Genomic DNA, 25,806 nt, shown 5'->3' on the forward strand with positions numbered 1-25,806 from the left:
CTATAAAAAGCTCTAAATAAATAGATTTTGATTTAACTGTTTAAGCACAATAAGAAGTGTGTCAGGCTGATGAATATCTTGATGAGGGTCGTCGCTGTGATTATCTGTCATGCACACTCAGCCGTGCTTTAGTGTGTGAGTGTGATTATCGTATTGTTTAATCTCCACAGGTCAACAACCTGAATTGGCACTTGGGCTGTTTGGAGTGCTCAGTGTGCAGAGCGTCTCTGCGCCAACACAGCAGCTGCTACGTTAAAAACAAGGAAATCTACTGCAAACTGGATTATTTCAGGTAAGATTTGTTTTGTTCTGGCTCTGATTTTAATGTCGCGAAGCCTCGAGCTGTTTGCTGTTTATTTTATGACGCTGAACAAGCTTGGTTTTATTTTCAGATCAGCAATGGAGTTCATTTTTATCAAATATTTATTTTTAATAAGTCCCACAGTTTAACGCAGTTTAACGCAGTTTAACACAGTTTGGTTATAGAAGCATCGCATTGAAAAATGATTTTATCGTTTTAAAATAAATGTGTTTATTTTTCTAGAATTAGCCTAATAATTAGGCTAATTACCATCTTTATAATTAATGTTCAGTTCAAATCTGTAGATTACCGAAATTAAATTGATTAATTCTGCTATTTAAATGTTTATTTATTTTATTATTATTTTATTTCGATTCTTTTTTTCCCCCGGTCACTTTGTGCCATTTCGTTTACTCCGTTTACTTTCGTTGTCCGTGAAAGCAAACCAGTGTATGGTTTATCATTGAGGTTGGTTTATCGATTTAATTAGAGATGTGTTAAAGTGCAAACAAACAAATTACAGCGAAAAATCAGACAAATGAAAAAATTTGACCAGATAGTTTTTGTAAATATTCCTCTTCCCCCGACGCATAACTGCGTCTGTGGAGCCATAAAACCCGAAGACGTATTTTGTTCTAGTCTCCCAATGAATCCCCTTTTCTGGTAAACGATCCGTTATGAACGAATGAATATGATGCAATATTTAAATCCTTATTGTTGTTATACATAGTCATTTAAAGCCACGCAAACATAAAATAAATTGGCTACCGACTATAAAACTGAAAAAAAAACGAAAATCAGACTTTATCTTTAAATTTGGCTTTAATTTCTAGCTTTAATTTGTAAAACTTGATCTTCAAAACCTGAATGGAAAAGAATGAATTTACAATGAGTGATTGAACAGAGACTTAAAGATTATTTTTGTGATAAATCTTTGGACATAATTAGGTTTATGTTTCTGGGTGTTTTTACAGCTTATTGATCTTTTCTTCCAAAGATCAACTTTGGACTCAACTATAACAAAATCTGTCTTCTCAATTCACTGAGAATTGATTTAGTATTATCAGCTAATTTCCCAACCCTGTCTCATAGTGGGGCCCTGCCATCAAACTCTACAGTTAGGACCTTAGTGTTTTAGATGATATTGTGCTCAAATGGTGCATTTAAAGTTGTGTTCTGTCAAACAAAACAAAAGTTTAGTGTCCACTGATGGATGAACGTTATGTGATGAACATCAGCTGCATATGCTTCAGAGAAAATGACAGATGACACACTGGAAACTTCAATTACAGATAATGCACTAAAGAACAGTCCCCTCTGTAGTGTAAGTGCACATAACATTATCTTTTATGAGTTAATAAATAGCATGATTATGACTTGTGATAAAGGGTTGCAGTTTGATACTGCTTTGTTTTAAAGGGGCACAAGCCAAAAGGTTTGGCAGCCACAGACAAAGGCAGCACTATACAGTATGTTTTCATCTAGAATATAGTAGCCACTGCTGTTTTGGCCAAAACTGACACCAGTATTTTGAGAATCAATTAAATTTGTTAACTTTTTAGACAAACCACCTAAATCAAGATAATTTCTCCAGAATGTGTCACGGTGCTGTGGAATAGTCTCTAAAAACGACCTGCGACCTGTGGCCTGGTTTTTCTACTGAAATTGTCCAATTCAAAGGATTTTCAGAGACTAGATGAGGTAAATTATCCAGTATTTCAAAATAAAAGTGGCAACATTTTTGATATATTTTTCATTTTTATTCCTTTAATCAACTTGTGAGCTCTCAGATTTAGGGATGGGGAACCCTCAGATTGGAAACTACTGGTTTAGACCATTTTAAACACTTAACAAGCTGCAGCTGAATTTCAATATTTAGTTCACTGTAGAGATGAAGAGAGGCTGTCCAAAGCTTTCTGCAAAAATAACACTGGGATATCATATGAAATACCACAGCAAACAATACAAAATATTCATGGGGACCATCAAAGGAAGCCTCAGTTTACAGGCTTTTATTTTCTGCTGCTCTGAATCAAGTTGCTTTATTGATTTTGTTGTACTGAAATTAAATGTAACTGTGTAGCTGTAATATGAATTGATGTGGTATCAATTGTGTGGAAAAGACCAAATTAGCGTTAAATGCAAACAAAACCAAAAGTATGACAATAGAAAATGAATCCACTGTATTCACCACGAAGAAAAGTTCACATTCAAAGTCAAACTGTTGAGAATCAAAATTCAAAACAATCTGGCAGGGATGGCTGGATAAATCTGAAGCTTACCCAAAGATATTCTAAGACTTATATCTCATTGGCTGATATAGCCATATCCTATCAGCTGTGTAGCGTGGGGCAATGCAGCTCACAGAGATATGAACAGATTGCATTAAACAAGGCAGCAACAATGATCTTAAGATGCGGGTTTGAGAGAGGAGAGGAGTGAGTGACCTGCATTTATGTGATGGGATGGCCCACAGCAGGAAAAACATTTGTATTAGTTCAGACACAAACACTAGTTTGTGTTCAGGACAAATTATTTTTGGTACAAGCTAAAACACAAAGTCAATATAAGGTTTAGAGATAAAAATCAGTAGAAACTACCAAGGATTAAAGCAGACATGAGCAGTTGGACCTTTATTTACAGGACAATTTAACAATGGAGCTCAATGCGATAACGTGTTTACAGACTAACACAACTGATGGATCACGGCCAGTCAGGTCGTGTTGTAGCTGTGAACACGAGTGTGTGTATTAGTTTAGATACATACAGATGTGTTTGTGTAAATGAAGTGTGTTTGTGCACACACGGTGTATTTCAACTGAGCTCTAACAGCCAACCTTCACCCGCCCGTTTCCTTCTTCCTCACAGTAGGTTCGGCACGAAGTGCGCCCAGTGTGGCCGGCAGGTGTACGCCAGTGACTGGGTGCGCCGGGCTCGGGGCAGCGTCTACCACCTGGCCTGTTTCGCCTGTTTCTCCTGTAAGAGGCAGCTGTCCACCGGGGAGGAGTTCGGCCTGGTGGAGGGCCGGGTGCTGTGCCGCAGCCACTACGACATCATGCTGGACAACCTCCGCAGGGCTGCCGAAAACGGTAACAGATATTACTCAGAGATGCACCTCTGACGGTCTCTGATGATCCAGTCAGGAAAAATATACAAAAGTCAAGGCCTGATTAACTTTCCAAGGGGCCCCAGGGCAAAAATGTGTTCTTGGGGCCCATTTTGACCCCCACTTTACATGTCACTTTCCCCAGGCAGCCCAAAAAACCAAACATTACTCTACAGCAGAAATGATTAGTTGATTAATTAATTAGTTGTCTCTCTGGTACCAGCTTCTTAAATGTGAATATTTGCTAGTTTTTGTAGTTTTCTATAATAGTTAACTCTGGATCTTTGGGTTTTAACTGTTTTTCAGATTAAAACTGTGATTAGAATTTATACATTTGAGCTTCAGGGAATCATGATGGGCTTTAATGACTATTTTCTGGCATTTTATAGACGAAGCAATCAATCAATTCTTAAAGTAAAACATTTCCATTAATGGGTCTGACAGTGAACTTAGTTGTTGGCTGTAGTTTTACTCCTGTGGTGGAATAATACAACCTTGTCTGAGGTTTTCTCTGTTTTTCAGTTTGATAAAACATAATTTAACCACAAATGACCTTGTTATAAACAAACTGTTAAAAGTCCCTCTTCAAGACCAGAGCCACAACATGGAGGATGCGATGTAGCTGACTATCTACTTCAGTGGTGCAAGTTTCCAACAAATTTGCAATTAATCAAATTGTGTAGACCCAGATGATATGTAGTAAATCTGGGGGTCTGTGCGTCTGCCCACTTTACTCAGTTGGTAATCCAGCCTGGGTCCGGAGCCTCTGTAACAAATGGAACAAAATATTCCAGCAACTTTTGATCACTTGAGCCCTGAAGTTTCCAGTGCTCCCTTTAAGTTTCCTTTCAAGCAGCTGGCTGACAACATCACAGAGTTCAGTGCAGCTCTGTGTGGCAACATCGTCATTACATCAAATATAAAAATCCACATTTTCTCTGTGCTTTATTTTCAACATGAAATACCAATATTTGGTCTTTGTTAACTTCTTGAAATTAAAATAAAGATCTAAACGATGGAACTGCAACAACATCTGTGAGGTTAGGTTAACTGACCCTGTTCAATATGGATCCTAAAATCTATAGTAACCTTGTTATTTCCTGTATTTTTCACACTGATAGTAACTGATCTAGTGGAAGACTATGCTCTCTGCTGTGAGGAACACGTAGGCCATCATGGTGTAAATACTTTGGCGTGTGCGGTTGTTGGCAGGAGAACAATTTAATTGTTTTGCGGCTTGTCTGGACAAATCTTCAGTTTTGTGACACAGACTTTGTGGAGCTGTAACAAGATTAGCCTGTTAACTTTTAACCTTGTGCTGTGTTGCGTTACGTAACCTCACAATATGATGGCTGACTTTTTTTTTTTATTTTGTGGCTGACGTGACATGAGACATAACCTTGTTGTGATTGTCGTCAGGCACAGGACTGACTCTGGAAGGAGCACTGCCCTCTGATCAGGACTGCCAACCAAAACCAGCCAAGAGAGCGCGGACATCATTCACTGCTGAGCAACTGCAGGTAGATTCTGCTCTAACATGTGTATGTGTTTGTGAAATCATATATTATATAGTATAATGGGTTATTATTGCTCATGCATTAATGGTTTAAACAGGATGCAACTCTTGCTGGTTGAGGTGAAGCTTATTTTTAAGGGCTACAGCTGATGATTGTTTGCGCTACGGATTAATCTGTTCATCGATTGATTGTTTGTTTTGGAAAACGTAAGAAGATGGTGAGAAAAGTCCATCACAGTTACCCATGTGCAGGAATTTTCTTACATTAAGTCTATTCTATTTCATTTAGTTCTTATTAATTCTCTTATCCAGTTCTCCAGGAGCTGTCAAAGCTCTGGTAGGGTAGATAGCCAAACAGCCAGCTAACAAACAGCCTGTGTCTCTGTGTCTGATGGTCACTTAGTGTCTCTGTTAGTTGGACAGAGGTTATGTGAGTTAGGTAAGACGTGAGCTCATGTTTTGATTTAGATTTCCATTAATCTTGACACATGTATGAGCAAGTGCCATGTGAGGATTCAGGGTTTAAATGAGCCCTTCCACAGACGACAGCTTCAGAGATTTCAGAGTGGCCTTACTGGTTTGCTTGTTCATCATTTTTCCGCTCGATGCATCAATAAAATGCTTCTGCTTAAGACATCTGAAGTCTCTCGAACCTTCTTCCAGCAGCTCACAAGATTTCCATCGCAACCCAGAGCACACAGTCACACCTTCCAGCCTTTCACCTTCCACAGATGCTGATTCATTTTGTGATAATTTACTAATCAACAAAGCATCATATTTTAAAAGTTCTTCACATGTTGTGTAAAATCTCAATGTTTAAAGTATAAAGTCGTCGAATAAATGTAAAAAATTATAATATTTGCCTGTGAAATGTTGCAGAGTAGAAGAATAAAGTAACATAGAATGGAAATACATTGCTTCAGTAGAGTACTTGAGTGGATGTATGTGGTTTCTTTCCACCACCTGGTGTGGTGCAACATTAAGAGTTGGTTCATACTGTCTGTCCTCGCAGGTGATGCAGACTCAGTTCGCTCAGGACAACAACCCAGACGCTCAAACTTTACAGAAACTGGCAGAAATGACGGGACTCAGCAGACGAGTCATACAGGTAGGCGATGATAAAACATGATATAACAATATGGCAAATGTTTATATTGTATTATACCACATAGAAAATGGGCTGTAACATAATTTTCATGCTCCACGAAGTTCTATTTTGTTTGGACAGTTCAAATGAAACAATTTGAAAATCGCACTTGCAACTTGTGATAAGGGGTTGCATTTCAACACTGCTTTGTTTTAAGGTATTGTAAGCCAAAAAGTCAGACAAAGACAAAGACAGTGCTGCACTTCACCCAGTGTTTTATTGAAGGTCAGGACTGACAGAATTTGTTGAGCTTTTAGACAATAACCACCTAAATACAGATAATTTCCCCCAGAATTCATCATGATGAGTTGGAATAGTCTCTAAAAACTGTTTTAGACCAGTGGTTCCCAATGTTCTTGCTTGTAACCCCTTAAAATGAAAAACTGTCTGTGAAGAGTCTGATTTTCCCTCTGAAACTGACCAGGTGAATCAGGTAAATTATCCAGTATTTCAAAATAAAAGTGTTATTAATAAAAGTGAGTTTTTTATTTTTCTTGAAATTCTTTTAGGGAAACAATTAGCAGTGTCGTACTTTAGAGTAAGACAAGTTTCATTATAGTTTTTACACATTAACACCATTAATACAATGTGTAAAATCTTACCAGTCGGGCAAAGAAAGCCAATTTGTGATTGATCGCATATTTGTTGGAAACTTCACACCTTGAAGAGAGACTCGAGTTTTAAGACCTTAATTGTTTTAGTTCAGTTCATTTGTTGTGCAGTTTTGTTTTGACAGTTTGCCTCTATTTTTTCTGTATTTTAAGTAATTAACACGCAGAAATCATCAAGCGAGGTCGTGTTTTTCCATCATAGCAGAACTGTAATTCTGCAGCCAACGATTATCTTTATCATTAACGGGTCTGACAGTTGTTTTCTTTCATAAACTAGCAAATATTCACAATTGAGGAGCTGTGTTGAGTTACCTGTGATTTTTTTTGGCATCAATTAATTACTTTTTTTTATTACAATTACTTAAATGATCAGTCATTGAAATTGTTGCCCATTAATTTTCTGACATTTAATCAACTTATAATTTCAGCTTTAGTGTACTGGTTGTTTTCTGAGTGTCCGGGGAGCCCAACAACAAATATTTGTCCTGGGGCTCCTCAGGATGTTAAATAATCAAATAAGGTCAACCTAGGTTTCTACAGTGTTGTTACAACACCCCCCTCCCCTCCCCTTCCTTCTGCATGTTCACATTACCTGTAATATTTCCCAGGTTTGGTTTCAGAACTGCCGTGCACGACACAAAAAGCAGCCGCCTCAGAGCAGTTTCTCTCAGAGCGCTCCGCTGTCCAGGATGCCTCCATCGCTGCCAGAAGATATCCACTACTCCACGTTCAGCAGTCCAGACCGACCACATCTACTCGCCCTGCAAGGATACCTGGACAGTGAGTGTTAGCTTCCCATGTTAGTGGCACTTTGTTAGAGAACAAAAGAAGACTATCTCACATGAAAGATGATAATAATGTACACTGCTTTAAATGCTTTAAATATCCCTTTCCTAACATTTTAACTCCATAATCAGCTGGTAATTGAATAGAGATTTAAAGCTTGTATTTGTAGTATCATACAATATGCAGTGATGGAAGTTCTTTTACTCAAGTATTGCACTTTAAGGTGCTTTACTTGAGTATTTCTATTTACTGCTACTATTTTATTCTCCTACAGTTACACAGGGAAATATTGTACTTTTTACTGCACTACATTTGTCTGACAGCTTTACTTACTTTTTCAATTTTTAAAATTCAGATTTTCATGCAAAACATATACAGAGCTTATAAGATATGATGCAGATGCATAGATTAATCTCAGTACTACAGTAGTGTAGTCAGTAGTACCCAATACTATGGACATGCTACTTTATACTTCTATTGGACAAATAAATATTGTACTAGCATTGTACTAAAGTACAGTACTTGAGTAAATGTACTTGTAAATGTAAGCTGGGGGACAGCAATTTTATAGTTTTAGGATATGAAACTCCAATCTTGGAATAACGAGGGACTTTATGGAGCATAGCAACACACTTCAACAGGTTAAAGACTGCATAGGCAATTTAGCCAGCCAGCTCATATTCTTTGGATTGACTACAGTCCAGGAAAAACAAACACTTTTGCCTTTTGCTCATAGCAGTTAGGTTTTACTTTGTAGGTTCTGCAAAACATCACTGTCAACAACACAGTTTTTTTCCCCCCCAAACTTCAAATAATTTATTTCTTCTTTCCTCTTAAATGCCAAGCTGTTACTCCCTTGTTCTCCATCATTTTATTTTCTGCCACTCTTCCTTCATTTTAGGAAGCAGTTAGTATTTCATCGGTTCCTGATTCACACAGTGTAAATTGAGGGTTTTATTATAAAGTTTTACAGTTTTCCTTATCCAAAGCGCAAGGCTAAGAATAGAAGATGTCATATGTTGAACAGATTGTGAAGCCCTTTGAGGCAAATGTTTAATTTATAATTTTGGATGATATAAATAAAAATGGCTGCACTTGAAAGGACATTGTGATAAGTGCTGTAGGCCCAAGTTTAAAAAATATGAATCTGAATCACTTTTCTTACACTGGATGGTTTCTGCAGACTAAAATCTGTCTCTGTGGTTTTTAACTCTTCATTTGGAGGCTTTGAAAGTCTTCATCTCATCGGTAGCATTTTCATCAACTACAGCACTAAACATGCTCACACTGCTTCCCAAACTCATGTTGTTTCTCGTCTCTTCTTCGTGCAGCTCATCCCTTCTCCGTCCTCGCTGCTCCAGGCCACTTGACCCATTCGTCCATGTCTTTACCACAGCTTCCCATAAGCCGCTGACCTCCTGCTTCCACTTTTCCACCACTCCGATGACATTGGGATGAAACAAAAAATCCATTGGGACATACTGTTGGTAATCTGCTCTGTTTGGGAGTCTGATCCTCGGGCAGCAGGACTTCGACAATCTGTTTTCAATCAGTCGGATTTTTCGTTGTGAGACTGCAGAGCTAAACTTGTCTTTTAAATACAGCAGATTCTGGTGATGGGAGAAATGTCCCGCCTCCATGCCAACATGGGAGTTTTTTTTTGTTTTTTTTTTCTATGATGCAGAAAAGAAGACCACTTTTATTTTATTTCTCTTTTTGTGACTGGACACAAAACATTGCATCAGGTCAGGATTTTTTTCCTGTGGTTTACCCAACTCATACAAGGTATTTTAATTATGTTGCTGCAATATGAGCTTTCAAAAAAGGAGAAAAAAGGAAAGTTGTAGCAGTATTACAGTAAAACCTCAGCATTTGTTTTATTATTTTGTGTCTATTATTTTTATTTTGTGAGCACATTTGCAGCTTTACTGTTGTTTGTTGTTGTATTGTCAGAAAATGGAAACTCTTATTTATTCAGAACAAAACTTCACTTTTAAAAAGCACTTTTAAATGTGTCTTGAAATGAAATAATTCAGTGATTGTACATTGTAAATACTGCTATGGTTTAATAAAATGTATCAGATCTGTAATGAAAATTTTAGTGCTTGAATAATTAATCAGGTTGATTTACTCATGCAGAGAAACAAAGAAAGCAAGGGGGTGTTTTTGTGTGTGTGTGTGTGTGTGTGTGTGTGTGTGTGTGTGTGTGTGTGTGTGTGTGTGTGTGTGTGTGTGTGTGTGTGTGTGTGTGTGTATGTAATGATGGAGCATTACAGAGACATGTGAATGCACCCCCACTGGAGGCTCATTACAACAGGGCACTATTTTTACACCCACTGCTATTAAATGTAAAGGTCGATGTTCAGAGGCCAAGTACCTGCACTAACGTGTTATTGAGAGCAATGTCCTGCCACAAACCTACACATCATCTCCAATTTACATGCTGTACTTAACTGGAAATGTGATCAGTCCTACTGTGAAAACGATTCTAGAGATTTTCACTCAAAAGCGCAGCCATTGATCGGGCAGTTTGTTGCCTTTTGTGAGGCCTTTTAATACAGATTATCTACAGTTGTTACATTGACTGACAGCACTTAAGCTGCTGTGATGGGAAGAATGAATGGGATACTTTGAGTTAAAGGATATCGCTAGATCTGGATTTTACAAACTGGATCAATTTGGCTTCTTTTTTTTTTGCACAGGAATATATTTTCTGAGGGTGCTACAAAGAATATGAAAGAAAAAAATGGATTGGTTATCTGCTGATATAACATTTTCACCTAAACACAAACATTTTTGATGGAAGAAAGGATCCTTTTTCTTTCTTTCTTTCTTTTTTTTCAAATTGAGACCATGATATGTAATCAGCAGGACATTTTACAGTTTTAAAAAAAATTACTTATCAGTGATATTTTTTCTTCACACCTTAAAGGGGCGGTCTCCACTATTTCTTTCATTTTCTACTCAGACCACTTGTAGTCTGTCTCTAGTCCAGCGTCTTCAGTTTGAGGTTCAGCTGCTGCATTTTCTGACTCTTCATTTTCCTCACTTGCTACACTGTCTTGTTTCTCTTTTACAACTTTGTTTGATTAGAAATCGATCCATTTTTATTGTTTGCACAATATGTTAGCTAGCATGTTAGCATGTTAGCTAGCAACACTAACAGGCTAACACTACTACACAAATGAGCAGTTTCTTCACTTTCCTTCCTTTTCATTCAGTCAGAATTTACTTTACACTTAAATATACATGAAAATGTTGCATAGTACATCATACCGTATATATGTAATTTTTTTAATCCACCCATTTTATCCTACCACGCACCACAATTTGGGATAGATCCCATGTTTGTTGCCTATACTGCCAACTTGTGTATAAACAGTGTAGCTGTTTTGAGTATTTTAGGAATTATTGGCATTATCATACTTTGATTATTTGCTGCCATGTTAGTCGCTGATTAAAGCTTGGTGAGCCACACAATGACTTAACACCGCTTTAAAGTTGTAATCCTTAAGATTTACACCATATCAAGCCCAGTGTCTGATGCTATTTATGTCTGGCATAAATAGTAAATAAATAGTGGTTTGCATATGTCAGTGGTGTAATTCCAGTGCAACATATGTACAAAGAGAACTGGTCTTGGACATCTGGAAGAGGAAACTGTTTAGTTACTTGTTGTTATTTATAAAGAAGACATGTTAGGGAAAAGAAAACAAGCCTCTGAAAGGCAGGAATCATCAGTATCCGTCCTACCCCCGCTAATGAAAAAAATATTTGTGACCTTTAAAGGTGCTCATGGGTGAATTTTGTCACCCTCAGACAGAGCCAGGCAAATTATTGCTTCACCTTAAATCCAGTCTTAATGCTAAGCTAACTGGCTGCTAGCTACAGCCTAATTTCTATCATATAACCATGAGAGTGGTATCAATCTTCTCATCAACTCTCAGCAGGAATGTGAATAAGCGTATTTCCCCACATGAGGAACTATAACATTATGTCAATTGTTTGTTTAGTTTTGAACAGTTTTTCCCCCTCCGTGGAGTTAAAATTGGTGAACACAAACATCCAATTTGAGTAAAAATGCAGAAAGAGTGGGATCACATCTGCATTAATACAGTTTCAGATGACAGCAGTGTTTCTCCTGTTGCTTGTGGCGGAGCAGGAATGTCAGAAACACGACAGTTTGACCCAGCGCTGCTTCCACATACAGCAGATAAAAACATACACACAATGGTTCCCTTATACAGCTGAGAGATTTAATTAAAGATGCCCAAACGGTGACTGGACCAGGTGTGTGCGATGGCCTGTACCTGCAACACTGTCTGATTTTTAAGTACATGTATGTGTGTGTTTAAAGGAAAACTGCGTGGTGGAGATCACTACTTGTAGGGCATCAGAGGACATAGAAGAGGACTGATTGAGTACTCTTGTTCACTCCTAAACTTTACCATTAAATCAAACTTTATTCTAATCAATCACTTTCAATCAATTCAATCCAGGAGGAAACCTGTTCAGGAAAATGGTGCTGCTCCTTGTGAAATCTTAGAACAAAAGCTTTCTTCATGCTGAGCAGAGAGATGATTATCAGGCTGACACAGTTTGGGCCACCTGCCAGCACTACACTGTAAAAACGCACATTTCTTTCCCATTAAAGTCCCTCTCAGATACGAGGCAGCATTTAGGCATGTCTCTCTCCATGCACAAGCATCCCCGAGCGTTTAAGCCACCCCGTTTTGTCATCCTGTCATGCGTCCGCCTCGGTGATTGGCAGCTTCAAGTGGTTGCAGATGAAAGCGGGCCCCCCATGCTAATGAATAGGCCCCTGATTGCAGAGCTGCTCGCTCGCTGAATTACAGCGTCGCCCGCCTAATGAGCAGATACACTGCAGTGCCCCTCGTCTCTGCGTATTCACATTTCTCTCCTTCATGCTGATGAGCTCTCCCCTGCACAACAGTCAACAAAACCCTCTGTGCAAGATTGCAACGAGAGTCATCTTCATCAGCACCCTCCTCCTCCTCCTCCACCTCCTCTTCCTCAAGTTTATTTAAGATGTTACCATATGCTGGCAGAGTCTTCTATTTTTTGTGGGTTTTTTCCCCCTGCTTCACTTGAGGATATTATTTGACTGAACTGATGATGCCATGCAAAGTAACTGAATGGCTGATGAGTATGATAATGTTTTAGTTTCAGCTCTTAAATAAATGGATGATAGATTTAAAAAAAAAAAATGCTATAAAAATATCTCATGAGATAAACAAATTCTGCTCCTACCACCAAACTGATTATGTGGAGGTAAATATAAGCCAGGAAAAAGGCCTTGTTCGTGTATTGTTTAACTATTTTAGGAGTAAACTAGTCATCAGGAAACACAAAATCAGTTATGCAGATGATACATAATTTTACATTTCATTGTCTCCTGATAAAATACATACTTTAAATTCACTGTTTGGGACTGTGACAAATATTAGTGGAGCAGGGACCTTAGGCTACAGTATGCTTCACTGTCAAAGGTTCATTAAAGTTTTCTTTGAACCTTCCTCTTGAAAAAACTGCGTGCTCTCCACGCTCTGTCAAAATAAGATTAGTTTTTCAATCGTGTACTGTACCCCAGTTTAAAATTATATCTTCATGGAACTTCTAATGTACACCTTGAACACACATTAAAATTATTTAATTATTTAATTAATTACTATTTTGAAACCCATGAATGTATTAAGGAGAAGCGTTTGTGTTATTGTAAACTGCGTATGTGACGGAAAGCTGTTAGACTTAGCAACAGTAACCAAGGGGCGGGGCTTGGCTAACGGTTCAGTTGAGTTCATTCAAAATGGCGACATAGAAGTTTTGCAAATTATCGTTTCAACAATAAATTCAGGACAGATAGAGTTAGGCCCTTGTTCGGTTTAGCTTTTAATAAGCTATAACCATAACTTTTTCTTTTCTCTGCTTTACATGCTTTTTCTAAACCAAACAGATGCGTAAACCGGCTTCAGAGTGCAGGGTGAGTTTTCCTCCACAACAGCTCTTTATTTCTGGAAGCACTTTAAGCATCAGATTTAAATTTCATGTCATCCATCAGCTGTTTGGTGACACATGAGAAAACCAGCAATTTGAGCGTCTCTCAGACTGAGGGTGACTAAATGTGTTGTTCAGAAGTGGACTATTTGAGGCTTCAGAACAGGTCCACGTCAACAAACAAAAGTGGGCGGGTTTACACATGAGTGAACATTTTTAGGTGAAACCGTCCTTTCTTTAGGCAAACTGGACCACAGTTAATTTACTTTGTGGCTTAGGGTGTTTTGTTTAAACGTGGATATTGCACAGGCCTTCCATTTAAGCCAAGTTATGAAAGCTCTACACCAATGTATCCAGTATCAAGTTTCCTAACAAAGACAAAACAAAATGAATTTATCTGACTCTGGACTATGGCTCTGCACTATGGGCATTCTGAGAAATAAACAAAAATTTGATGTGTAAACCATGACTGTTACAGTAGCACACTAGAGCAGGAGGAGGGCTGATGAAAAGCAAGGAAATAGCTGAAACATATGATTCACTTCACCCAGGCTGACGGCCAACTGTGCACTATGCAAAAATAAACACGGGGCTCCACAGCAGGTTCCCAGAATATGTTTATTTTGGGGGGACGACAGCGGCTTTTGAAATATCACAGCACTTCAGTTTGATTTATAAGAAGCTGGAGCAGGATCTAAATTACTCTCCTGAGGCGTGTTGGAGGCAGAAATGCCTGGCTGTCTGCTGCATGTTAGGGACTGATGGTGGCGCTACAGCACACTGGAAGACTGGAAATTCTGGAAATCACTGAAACTAGAATTGTTGTCAAGTTAACATACTGTACAGGTTGTCAGATGGTCAAAGTGGAGGAGGAAAGCCCCTGAAATGAGCCACTTTTCAATTATATTTAGCTTTTATTTCAGCAAGCGTAGCGTAATGTAAATTATCCTACTTATCTTACTAGGAATTCCTCAGTCCCTCATGACTCCAAAGACAAATTCAGGGCAAAAATATCTTACAAATGTGAAGATTTTTTGCACTTAAAGCTCTGAATAATCAAATTGTCCTGTACTGACAGAAAAAACTGCAAAAACAACTTTCCAGACTCTCCAGGACAGTCTTAACTTATCTAGTAAACATCAGCTAATCAGTACCTGTCTAAAATTACACAGGAAGTCAATCTAGTACATCAGTCTGTATTATATTATTATTTTGACTTCTGCCCTCAACTCTTTATTCTACATTTTAGTTCAGAACAGATAGTTGTTATGTGGGAAATGGGGCAATTAGCTACTGCCTGTTTTATATGTTATTATTACGACAAGGTGATCAATTGTCAAGTTACTTAAGTTAACAATGGTCCTAATGGTCGGTTTACTCTCTATTACCCCAGAAACACACTTTTTTTCCACAAAGACAGATGAAAGAAAAATTGAATGACAGATTGTTCAGTTACTGAAGCTAGCAGGGATGTGGCGATATCGGTTGAATTGTATTACGTTATGGGTGATTCTGTTTTGTTCACCTTATTAAAATCAATGAGGGTAGGTAAAATTACAGAAACACCTCTCAATATAATGCAAAGCAGTTCAGCAGCACCACAGAGTATATCCTCCAAAATGATCATACAGTGCTGTTGTACTAAACTGCTTTGGGTTTAGCTGAGTTAGATGATTACTTTATGAGCATAAAACTACAGCTTTCATGAAAAATACTAAAAGCATGGCAGTACAGATAGTTACATTACTGTAATTAGATTTTATGTTGTGTGTTTTAAGACCACTGATCATCAGTGCATAATGTGGGGTGTTTTTTGACCCACAAGGTGGCAGTATATCCATGCTACTTCCTGCTAAGGTTGATTGTGAAAACCGGGGTTACAAATTCCTTCACCAGCATTCATCTGACTCAGTAACAGTAACCCTTCACAGATACAGATTGAGGAAGCATAACATTTGTTATGGGATGTTTTCTGTAATATGTATTCATTAGCATTAAGAGCTGGACAACACAAACAGCTGTACAATCTTACAATACTCCTACCTAGATTTAAGGTATTTATGTTATTGTGTCTGTCTCCTGTAGAAGCCGGACAGGTGATAACTTCTATATTCAGATTACAAATAACACAAAAGGAACTTTCCACACTGAACAGTCCAAAATGTAATCAACCAGCTCGCCACCCCCAAATTACGTCTCCTTTATTTTCTGTTAGTCTCGATTTGATCATGCAGATGAGTTGAACAGCTTGGAGAGCTTTTTTTTTCTGCCTCTCATCCTTTTTTCAGTGGTTTTCGTGACGCTGTGTATGTGAGTGTGCAGGGCAGAGGTGGGTGGGTGGGTGGGTGGGTGGCTTGGGTGGAGTGAGAGACATGTAAGGCACTAAACCAGGTCAGTGTCACTGTGTGATCTGATCCTACAGAGAGAATAATGCTCAGCAGATGAATTTTACAATACAGTAACAGGGGATTACATACTGTATAACAGCTAGAGAGGAGCTTAGAGATAGTTGACACACAAGAAAGGTGTGTGTTTCTGTGTGTGTGTGTGAATATAAGCCAGGTTTCCAGTTCAACCAGACCTACGCCCTGCATTTCTCTCTGCATTTCTCAGGGGTCTTCACTTTCTTTTCATTCTGTCCCTCCATTGTTTCATTGCTTCCTCCCGTTTCTCCCCACCCCGCCGGGCCGTCCTCGGGTGAAGCCAGCTTCTCACATCGCTCTGAATGCATTGTGTGCTCACTCAATGGTATCACTGTGGAGACAGCAGAGACCCTGTCTCCAGCCGACTAGCCACACCGGTTTGTGCTCCAGCTTTCACCAGTCAGGTCAGATGAAGATCAGAGGGGGTAGATGTTACTGTATGAGGCCAAATATAACTCAAATAGACCGTTTGTGTGGCGTAAACAGTGCTGGGCTGTAACAAAGTACATTCACTCAACTACTGTACTTAAGGACAGTTTTGAGGTACTTGTACTTTACTTGAATATTTCCATTTTATTGTACTTTATACTTGCACATAACTACCTTTCAGAGGGATTGATGTACTTTTTACTTCTCTATATTTATTGTTACTTTGCAGATTAAGATGATACATGCAAAACATAGAGTATACCCAATAATATATAGTTTAAATTAGGTCCACCATGACAACATTATTATGTTGCTGGCAAGTTAATGCATCAGCAATATTCAATGGTGTAAAATAACTAAATAAGTACTGTAATTAATTATAAGGATGAAATACATTAGTAGTAGCATTTCTGTTTTCTGCAACTTCGATTACACTACATTTCAAAGAAACTATCAATATATATTAAACTACTCAGCTGTATAAAAAGTAAATAAAATAGCCCCGCCTTTAGCAGCTGCAACATTAAAGTGATGTTGCATAACATTAACATAATATTTTATTAGTTGCAATCAGAGTGATTCAGGAAAAAAAAACTAGAAGAGGTTTAGTTTAGTTTATGTGCACCAAAGTTACTTTTTTCATTCCTCCACAAGGTGTCAAGTTGCATCCTCCTCTTTGTTGCAGTGGGATTGGACACACCGACAGCGGCTCCACCCCAACAAAGAGAGTCATGACTCTGCAGCCAAACTCACCTGTGAAATCTGCTCCAGTAACAACGGTCACTCACACCATCAGGGTCGAGACCTGCCCAAGCAGCAAAAGAGAAGACCTACTGAAGAACTGAGCTCCATGTAAGTACTGTTTTGTTCTTTCTCCGCTGTTCTTCTTACTCATCAAATAACCACTGAATGTCAGTGAATGAGTGATATAAAGTTTTCCACTTCACACAGGAGGAGGCAGATTTAAAGCTCACAGCTATTCTGACACAGAAATAGTCTGTAACAGATGAAAGGATACATCGAAACTTATTGACAAGAACCGAACTATAGTGTTTCATTTTGGAACTTTTATTTTAAACATGACAAACAATCTCACCACGTAGGAGCTGTCCTGAGAGATGGATAAATTACTGCATGAGTGTAACAGGCACAGGGGCCCAAGAGGTCAGGGGGTCCCTGGAACAGAGCCTCTGTCTGAGGTGAGAGTTACCATTTGTCAGTCATACATCTACAATAAGATGCAAAATGACCACAGAGAGACTGTAAATTCTGGTAAAGTGGCACAAAATGACAAGATGCAAAAATGCAAATCAACCACCAAATAACTACAGAGAGACACAGAGCTACAGAAGCAATCACAAAGAGATGCAAAACAAGTACACGGAGACACAAAACAATGTTGTTTCCAAAGGAGATGTCCATGTTAGCTTAAAAGTTGATTGAATGTTCATCCTTGACAAGGCCAAGAGTAAATTCTCAATCCCTTAATTGATTTTGTCTCGTTCATTGACACAAAAGTTGTACTTCCTCTCGTCTCTGTTTATGTAGAGGAGCACGCATGTAGCTTCATAAGAGCACTGATGAAGTAACTTAATCTTCTGCAGTGGACACCATGGCCTCCACCCTCTCTGTGCGCAGCTACTCCATACGCCAACCCTCCTTCTCCAGCATGTCTGTGAGGGACAGTGGACGCAGCATCCGCTCCAAGCCTCCGGTCTCACCTCTGTCCTCTGTCAGCACCCTGTCTCTGTCCCGCTCCGTCTCGGTGGGCAACGGCCTCAACATGCTGGGCTCCGGCCTCTCCTTCAACGGCTTCGGCGTGGGCGCAAGTGAGAAGGAGACCATGCAGTGCCTGAACGACCGGCTGGCCAACTACCTGGACAAGGTGCGCTCGCTGGAGAGGTCCAACGCCGAACTGGAGGTGAAGATCAAACAGCTCATGCTGGAGAGGGCTCCAAAAGGACATGACATCGAGGGGATGATGGCCCAGGCACACGCCATCGGGCAGGAGGTCAGTGTCCAGTAGATCAGGCTCAAGAAGTACGTTTTGCACAGTCAGGAAGCATTTGATTACACCCGAGTGACTGATATGGAATTGATATCTATGTTTTGAGTTGTAAATATTGTTACCTGAGATTATTTTTGTCTTTTCGTCTGTGCACCTAATATCATGTTGGGGTGTGCATACACAACTTTGAAGCACTAAATAAATGAATAAGCTTAGGCTTGTTAAATAAAGAAAAAAATTTTACTTTCTCATTTGATTTGATAGAAACAGAACATATATTGTGTGTTTAAAAACAGCAAAATGACATTTGCACATATTGACACAAGAGATAAAGAAAAAGTAGTTTTAACAGTGTGACATTGTGAGCACAAAGCTCCTGCAGCAACCTTTTTAACAGATCCAGGATCTACAGCCAGATACAATTTCATGCTCACAGTGACATGCTTTAGTAAGAACATGCATTATTTTCTGCCAGCCAGCTGCAGTAAATAAACAAACACACTAACTTTTTTTTTTTTTTTTTAAACATATCATCTGCAGTTCTCCATGCCAGATCTTAACGAACTTTCCATGTTCTCAGGTGAGAAAGAAGACGCTGGAGAATGCTCGTATCATGCTGGAGATTGATAATGCCAAGCTGGCAGCCGATGACTTCAGGGTCAAGTGAGTGTCACACAGAGGTTCCTTTCTTTTACTTGCCTGTGAGTGTTCACATGGGAGTGCCAGACTGCAAAGCAATGTGAATAAATGACCTTTCTGTCAGGCTGCGAAATAAGAGCCCCATTCCCACGGTGCTCAGGCACCTACAGGAGACAAACAACCGCGTCATCAGTTAGCGCAGGATTTGATAGATCGTGCAGGTCAGAGGGACATCGTCTGTTTCTGAAGAGTCCACAGTTGGCAACGTGAAGCTGGAGGAAAGATGGTAGAATCATGATACACCCACCGCTGCTGCTTTTCACAATGTGTTGATGGTATGTTCTGTGGCCTGATGTGAAGGAGTAATACATCAATTGACAGTGATTTATGGTATCAGCAGCAGAGTGCACATGTACCTTACATGCAGATCTTTGCGTGGTATTTTTCACTTGTGTGCACCCATTCTTGTGTCTTCACAAACTCTCCTGCACATTTGGATCAAAGAATATTCAGTCCACTGCATATACTGTATAACTTGCAAGTCTATTTCTAATCCAGAAAGAGGCAGCATGAAGAGATATATATCCTTAACTCAAGGTCCACGTACCTTCATCAGCTGATTAAGTGAGCTGAAAATTAATTTACTGATGAAGGGAGTTACAATTATTTTGCCAAAGTTCTGTATAAGAATCCAATTTGTATTTTTGATTTTTGAGCTAGATGTTCAGCGTGAGTTTTGTAGGACAATTTGCTGTGTAACCAAATTCCTATTTATGTTTAAAAGGCTTTACTGTACCAGTTAGATCTCCATTTAGAGCATAGATATGTTTGGGGATATCTAAGGTATATACACGTTTTATCTCTTTGGAGATTAGAGCAAGTTTTGAATTAAACAGAGAGGTCTGCAGGCCGTCAAAAGCAGGCCTGGTTTCATACAAGATGATATCAGCAGCATATTCAGCATATATACATCAGCATATATAAAATAGGTGTTGCACACATCTACTTATGACCTCCTTTCCTCTTATCTGAATTCTCCACTGTGTTTTTTTCCGCAGATGGGAGGCAGAGGCCACCTTGTGCCAGTCGGTGGAGAGGGACTGTCAGGCGCTGAGGAGAGCAAAGTCTGATCACGACCAGATCATCACCACTCTGCGAGGAGACCTGGACAGCCTGAAGGAGGAGCTCTACTTCCTCAAGAAGAATCACGACGAGGTGAGATCCCCACCGAGGCGAAGGTCACGTCAGACATGATCAATGAGTGTTTAATCATCAAGATAATCACTTTACAAGTTGTCAAGTGGCGTCTTGTTTAAATGTAGGAAGCACAGTGGGTTCTCTGAGCTGCATTAGGTCTATAATCAATATAATCCAGAAACCACAGAGATGTAATACACTCCAGTGTTTGTGTTTTTTTTTTTTTCTATCAGCAACATAACTGAGACAAGTTTACATGAATCAGCTCTGAGGCGGTTTATGTTTGCTCACTCAGAAGGTTTAAGAGTATTCAGTATCTGAAACATGATAATGTTAAGTGTACAGACACACCCTGTGTCTTTGTAGCCATGGACTTTCCAGATAGCAAGATAACACCCATGTACACAACACAGGAGTGTTTGAGCTCATCCAGCCAAAGGGATTGTGTGTGTTTAGACAGTCAGGTGTGGTGTCCAGGATGTGGGCTGAACCTCCCAGGTGCTGCTCTGCTCCCTGCAGACTTGACTGAAAAGAAAGATTTTAATGCTGAGGGGATCAAAAATTAAAGGTTGCCACAAGAGGGACCCATTGTTGGGTTTTGATAATCCCCATGAATTTTAAATAGTAAATATGGCAGTTGGATTGGAAAGCCTGAGAAGATGTAGCAACAGTCACTGAGGGGAAGAGGAGCCAAGCAAAGGGTCAGTTTATCAGAAATCATCTCAGACATTTGGCCTAAATAATAAAAAAAGAGAGAAAGAAAACAGAAAGTTATTTTGTTCTTGGCTAAATTGTATTTTGATGCTTTGGAATCATTGTTTTTGACACTGGCATGCGAATAAAGCACATTTGAATTTGAAAACAGAAAGTAGACCCCTTTAAATCCATGTAGCCGCTGTAGCGAACTACATTGCATAGTGGATCTAATTCCTTGTTACCATAATATGTTTAGACTAAAGGAGAAAGGTTAGATGTCAAAATCAGATGTTAGCAGCCACTGCAGCCTCAGAGCTGTTGCCTTCCAAACCAGCTCTGCGATAAAAAGGCTGTGAGTACTACTCCAGGGTGTGAGGTGGAAATCACAGTGAGATTTTTCACAATTAAATAGTGTTTGTTCTTTGCCCTCTTTAAATTATTGCAGGAGATGAGCTCCCTCAAGGCGCGTCTGGCCAATGAGCAGGTGAATGTGGAGGTGGACGCGGCTCAGGGTCCTGATCTGGGGGCCATACTTGCTGAGCTGAGGGTCCAGTATGAGGGCATCGCTCGCAAAAACAAGGAAGAGGCCGAGGCCTGGTACCTCAAGAAGGTCAGTCACTGCATAAATTTGTCCTTATTTTTCTGGTATTAACACTTGTCTTTTGCTTTTTTTTTGTGGTATTATAGACAAGATCCTGTACATAACATTATGTATCGTTTTGATGTATGTATCCACAGTTAGAAGCAGTGCAGTCGGAGGTCAAAGAAAGCAATGAGGCTTTACGTTGTGCCCAAGGTGAACTCGGTGAGAGACGGCGCTTCCTGCAGGCTCTGGAGGTCGAGCTCGATGGTCTTCGCAAACAGGTATAACACAAAGGAATGGTGCATGGATGCAGTCTGAACACGTGAACCTCCATGAGTAAAGACATATTTCTCTCTTTGAATGATAGACCAAAAGATAGTTCCCAACCCTTTTGCTTGTGAATTTCATGTTGTTGTTTGATAGTTAGATCTTCAGATATTTGATAGATAGTTAATCTACCACTTTGAGAGGCGGAAGCTGGACGTTTCAACCATTTATCGTTTACTTCTAGCTCTTCATTTCTACTTTTCTGTTAGCTTGCTAACTGGTTACCCATACATACATAATGTTTATTGGGAACTGCACCGATTTTATACATCAAAGTCCATTTACAGGTCTTTGTGAGTACAACTGCATGTGTTACAAAAGTTGTGTGAAGCTTTTTGTCGCTCCAGAGAAAGAAGGAAGACAATTTATTGTGAGTTGAGATCACCAGACCTCTGTAGCCTGCTCCTCATCTCTTCTTTAGGCTTGCAATGATGAGGATACATTATCTGCTACCACAGTAGCATAACACATCCAAAGCTTTAACCAAACTGTCGGTAGTCTAGTTGCATTGTGGGTAATGTAGGCACCCGGTTTGACAATGAAGAAGAATACATGGAATAAAAAAGATAATACCTTTGGTTCTGCTCTGTTGCTTTAATACTTATTTTTAACTGTCCATCATGAGCCTGAGCTCAGGAGTATAAAACATTACGACCTTATTGTCCACTAGAGCCGAAAATTGTCTTTGACTCACCAAAACATAAAAGCAGCACAAGACCAGATAACATACACAACATATCGATCAAACTGAGCAAGCTCCTGAACTCCAGAGACAGGTTTGTAGCTACTCTGTCCTCTCACTATGAGGGCAAGCAAAGAGTTTTTCCCTGTGGAGATGGATGCATTTTCACATTGACTACCAGCAACCTACTTTTTTAGAACCTGTCTTCACCTCATCACTTATGCACTCACTCTATGCATATCACAGATGTTGGGCGTAACTATAGATAACAGCTGCTTTCGCTTTGTCAACAAAGAGCTACTATAGCGGTAAAATGCACACAGCAATTTCATTCTGCTCCAATAATCAGTCACTGTGACAAGACATAGACCCAAACGTTTTGTCTGTGTCTCCACTACAAGTCAACACAGATCAAACAGCACATATAGATCACCTTTGGAGGCAAATATAGCTCATGGATGATTGCTCAGCCTGATAGTGAGCACACAGTATTGAATGCAGAGATATTATGGCGATGACAGTCTCTAGTTTCTCTGGTTGAGTGGAGGGGGTCGTGAACGGATGAGCTCAACTGGTAAATATACAAAGAACTGTCGGCTGGTAGAAATCTACATCAAAGGTGTACTGATTGTCCAACAGTGGAGACACTTGTAGACATAGTACACCATGTTCTGTGTGAACAGTCTGAGTTATAGGGGAGTTTTCTTCTAAACAAACAAAGGTTATACACACAAAATGCATTGTGCGTATCATCTAACAGATGTGAGGGCCTTTCTTCCTACATAAAACATTTGCAAAGCCAGTTCTTAAAGGGGTTTACTAGCTTGCAGTACTTTGCAATTGGCTGTAATGTATGAAATTATAGAATAACTTGTTTTCTTCTGTCACTGATCATTACCTGCTACCACGCTCTGTTAACAGGTTGGTGTGTTGGAGGGAAACCTTGGAGAAACAGGGCACAAATACTCTGTGGAAATGGACCGTCTTCAGGCCACGCTGACCCAGCTGGAGGATGAACTGTCTCAGCTGCGTTTGGACATGCAACGCAACAAGACTGACTACGAACAGCTGCTGCGCATCAAGCAGAACCTGGAGATGGAGATCGCCACCTACAGGAGGCTGCTGGAAGGAGAGGAAATGTATGTGAGGGCCTAGAAAGCACTGCCATTACTCAGAACTACATACATTTCAGAAATTCTTTCTTGAAAATGTATTTGTATGTTTTTCTTTAAAGCGACACCAATGTGAAAACAATGTGGTTGTTTGTAGTGATGAACATACAGAGAATTATTGAGCATTTCGCAGCTCAAGACCTTAGCTATATTGATCCTCTAATCTAACTCTCAGCAGCAAAGTATATCTCAGCATCAGCTACTAAGTGAACATGACTTCTACTTTGTACTTTGCTTTCTTGGATGAAGTTTTTATATTCTATTGTCCTACAGGGTGAAAGAAACACCTCCACCTCCTAAAAGTAAGTTGAAGTTATTTTGTGTACTGGATGTTATTAATGACTGAATACAACAAGCCACAACAAAACTGTGTAAAATCCTCGCTTAAAGGATTGCACTTGTAGAAAACCACCTGTCCTCGCATTGTATTTTTAAGTAAATGTTACTTGTCAGTGCTGTTCCAGTGGACAAGAAAGATCGGTGTGATTCAGTATTTATTGTGGCTGAAGTGACTAACCCTGGTTTAACTCTGTTACAGAAGACCCTGACGTCAGGACCAGGAAGATTGTAAAAGTCGTTACTCAGACCATGATCAATGGTAAAGTGGTAGATGAGTCCAGTGAGGTGGAGCAGATTGAAGAACGCAAAAAATAAGCCAAAGTGCGTGCAGTGATGGAGCAGTGATGTCTGTTAACTCCAAAGTGCCTGATGACCGTGGATCATATTTTGCCACAGTGCTCTTGTTTTATATCTTCCTTATTTTGTCTCCAAGTTTAATGCCTTAAGTTTGCCTAAATGATCCGAAGATGAAATTAAAGTTGTGTCAAAATATGTTCATCCTTTTCAGCAACATGATATATATTTCTGTACATATGAACATTAAAATTCAAGACGAAATTCATAATCATGATATAATAGTCTGTTTGATAATAGAAATAAAGGGAATATCTGTAGATTTTGCTGAGACTTGATGAAATGTGTGAAGTGCTGTGGGAAGAATGACAACATCATTCGATCTGACAAAACAATTCTAACTCAAGGTCCACTTTATAGCTTTTTAACTACATCAGTACACAGTCTTCCCCAGCAGATGGACTTTCCTCAGTTGTCATTAAAATGTGAAACATCTGGAAAATGCTAGTATGAGGATTTTTTGCCTTAAGATTTTTTTTTTGTCAAGCTAAGGTTTTCAAGGTCAAGAATGAGCTTTCACAATCAACCACATTTTAATTTAGAAGAATAGTTTGTCATTTTTGGAAATATACAGTTTAGCCTTCTTAGATGAGACGATTGATACCACCCATATGTTTGTATGATAAATATGAGCTTTATGCTAAGCTAAGCTAACCAACTTCCAGCTGTAGCTTCATTTTCAGTGCACAGTCATGAGAGTATTTCCAAAAATGTCAAACTATCTCCTCCAGTACCGACTGAGGAGATTTTTGGAAGGTTACAATAAATGTCATTATTTGAAATTTGTCTTCACAGTAAACAAATGCTTTTTAGAAAATGTCTTGTTTTTGCAACAGTATCTACTGTATTTGCACAATAGTTGTAATGGGAGAATTGTAACCAAGTTTTATGCGAGAAATAAACAAATCAACCAAAGCAGCTGTACAGTGTCAATAAAACACAGTGTTTAAAGTGTTAAAGTGTCCCTGTCATTTTAGATAGATCTTAGCTTAAACAGAAACTTTGAGTGATACTCGGGGAACAAACTGGGAGGAGAAAGAAAGAAACTAATGATTCTGCACTGAGGGGGCAGAAACTACAAAATCCACACACAGTAGTATCAGGTAACAGTTTTTTTGTTTGTGCAAGTCTTGCATTTCGATGTCTTTCTTTGTGAGTTTGTGTGCACATCATAGACTGGCCAAGATTGGTGGCACATTATATATAGTTATTTATTTTCCATTTACTTACAACACAGTAATATAGATAATCTACAGTTTATTATTTCCAAGAACAGGGGCTTTAAACATGACCCTTCACTCATTTTTGCTCATATAAAGTGGTGTTGGCACATAAAGTCAAAACATTTAGTTGTTTAATAGTTAAAGGATTGTGTGTGTGAAGAATTGTGCTGTTGAGATGTACAAACAGCTTGTAAAGAAATATTACCTACACATTAGAACAAACACACAAAAAATGTTTTTTTCCAACTCAAT

The 25,806-nt window shown here is 39.1% G+C and overlaps 2 protein-coding genes across 4 annotated transcripts in view; both read left to right on the plus strand.

The window, feature by feature from the left end:
• lhx6b (LIM homeobox 6b) overlaps nt 1–9,557 on the plus strand; it is a 35,534-nt gene extending 25,977 nt beyond the window's left edge. For 2 of the 3 annotated variants that reach the window (XM_056377102.1, XM_056377101.1), the window contains exons 4-9: nt 171–292; nt 3,170–3,390; nt 4,827–4,927; nt 5,936–6,031; nt 7,290–7,461; nt 8,799–9,557. In XM_056377102.1, the coding sequence (XP_056233077.1) occupies nt 171–292; nt 3,170–3,390; nt 4,827–4,927; nt 5,936–6,031; nt 7,290–7,461; nt 8,799–8,881 (795 nt within the window). In that variant the 3' untranslated portion in view covers nt 8,882–9,557. The remainder of the gene's footprint in view (nt 1–170; nt 293–3,169; nt 3,391–4,826; nt 4,928–5,935; nt 6,032–7,289; nt 7,462–8,798) is intronic. The other variant, XM_056377103.1, reaches the window with a different exon arrangement.
• A 3,746-nt stretch (nt 9,558–13,303) lies between these two features.
• krt1-c5 (keratin, type 1, gene c5) lies at nt 13,304–24,473 on the plus strand. Its single transcript, XM_056375462.1, has 10 exons — nt 13,304–13,468; nt 17,020–17,186; nt 17,939–18,345; nt 18,923–19,005; nt 20,040–20,196; nt 21,320–21,484; nt 21,613–21,738; nt 23,388–23,605; nt 23,912–23,940; nt 24,177–24,473. The coding sequence occupies exons 3-10, from the start codon at nt 17,947–17,949 to the stop codon at nt 24,290–24,292; spliced, it is 1,293 nt and encodes a 430-aa protein (XP_056231437.1). The 5' UTR covers nt 13,304–13,468; nt 17,020–17,186; nt 17,939–17,946; the 3' UTR covers nt 24,293–24,473.
• Nucleotides 24,474–25,806: the final 1,333 nt, after the last annotated feature.

The sequence above is a fragment of the Seriola aureovittata genome, chromosome 5 (assembly GCF_021018895.1).
Source record: "Seriola aureovittata isolate HTS-2021-v1 ecotype China chromosome 5, ASM2101889v1, whole genome shotgun sequence".
Classification (NCBI taxonomy): domain Eukaryota; kingdom Metazoa; phylum Chordata; class Actinopteri; order Carangiformes; family Carangidae; genus Seriola; species Seriola aureovittata.

What these genes read in the sequence shown, in the direction of transcription:
- krt1-c5 (XM_056375462.1), top strand. Translation starts at nt 17,947, where the DNA reads ATGGCCTCCACCCTCTCTGTGCGCAGCTACTCCATACGCCAACCCTCC. An exon ending in GCCGATGACTTCAGGGTCAA is followed by an intron (nt 19,006 to 20,039) that starts GTGAGTGTCACA and finishes TTTTTTCCGCAG; the next exon opens with ATGGGAGGCAGAGGCCACCT. An exon ending in TCGATGGTCTTCGCAAACAG is followed by an intron (nt 21,739 to 23,387) that starts GTATAACACAAA and finishes CTCTGTTAACAG; the next exon opens with GTTGGTGTGTTGGAGGGAAA.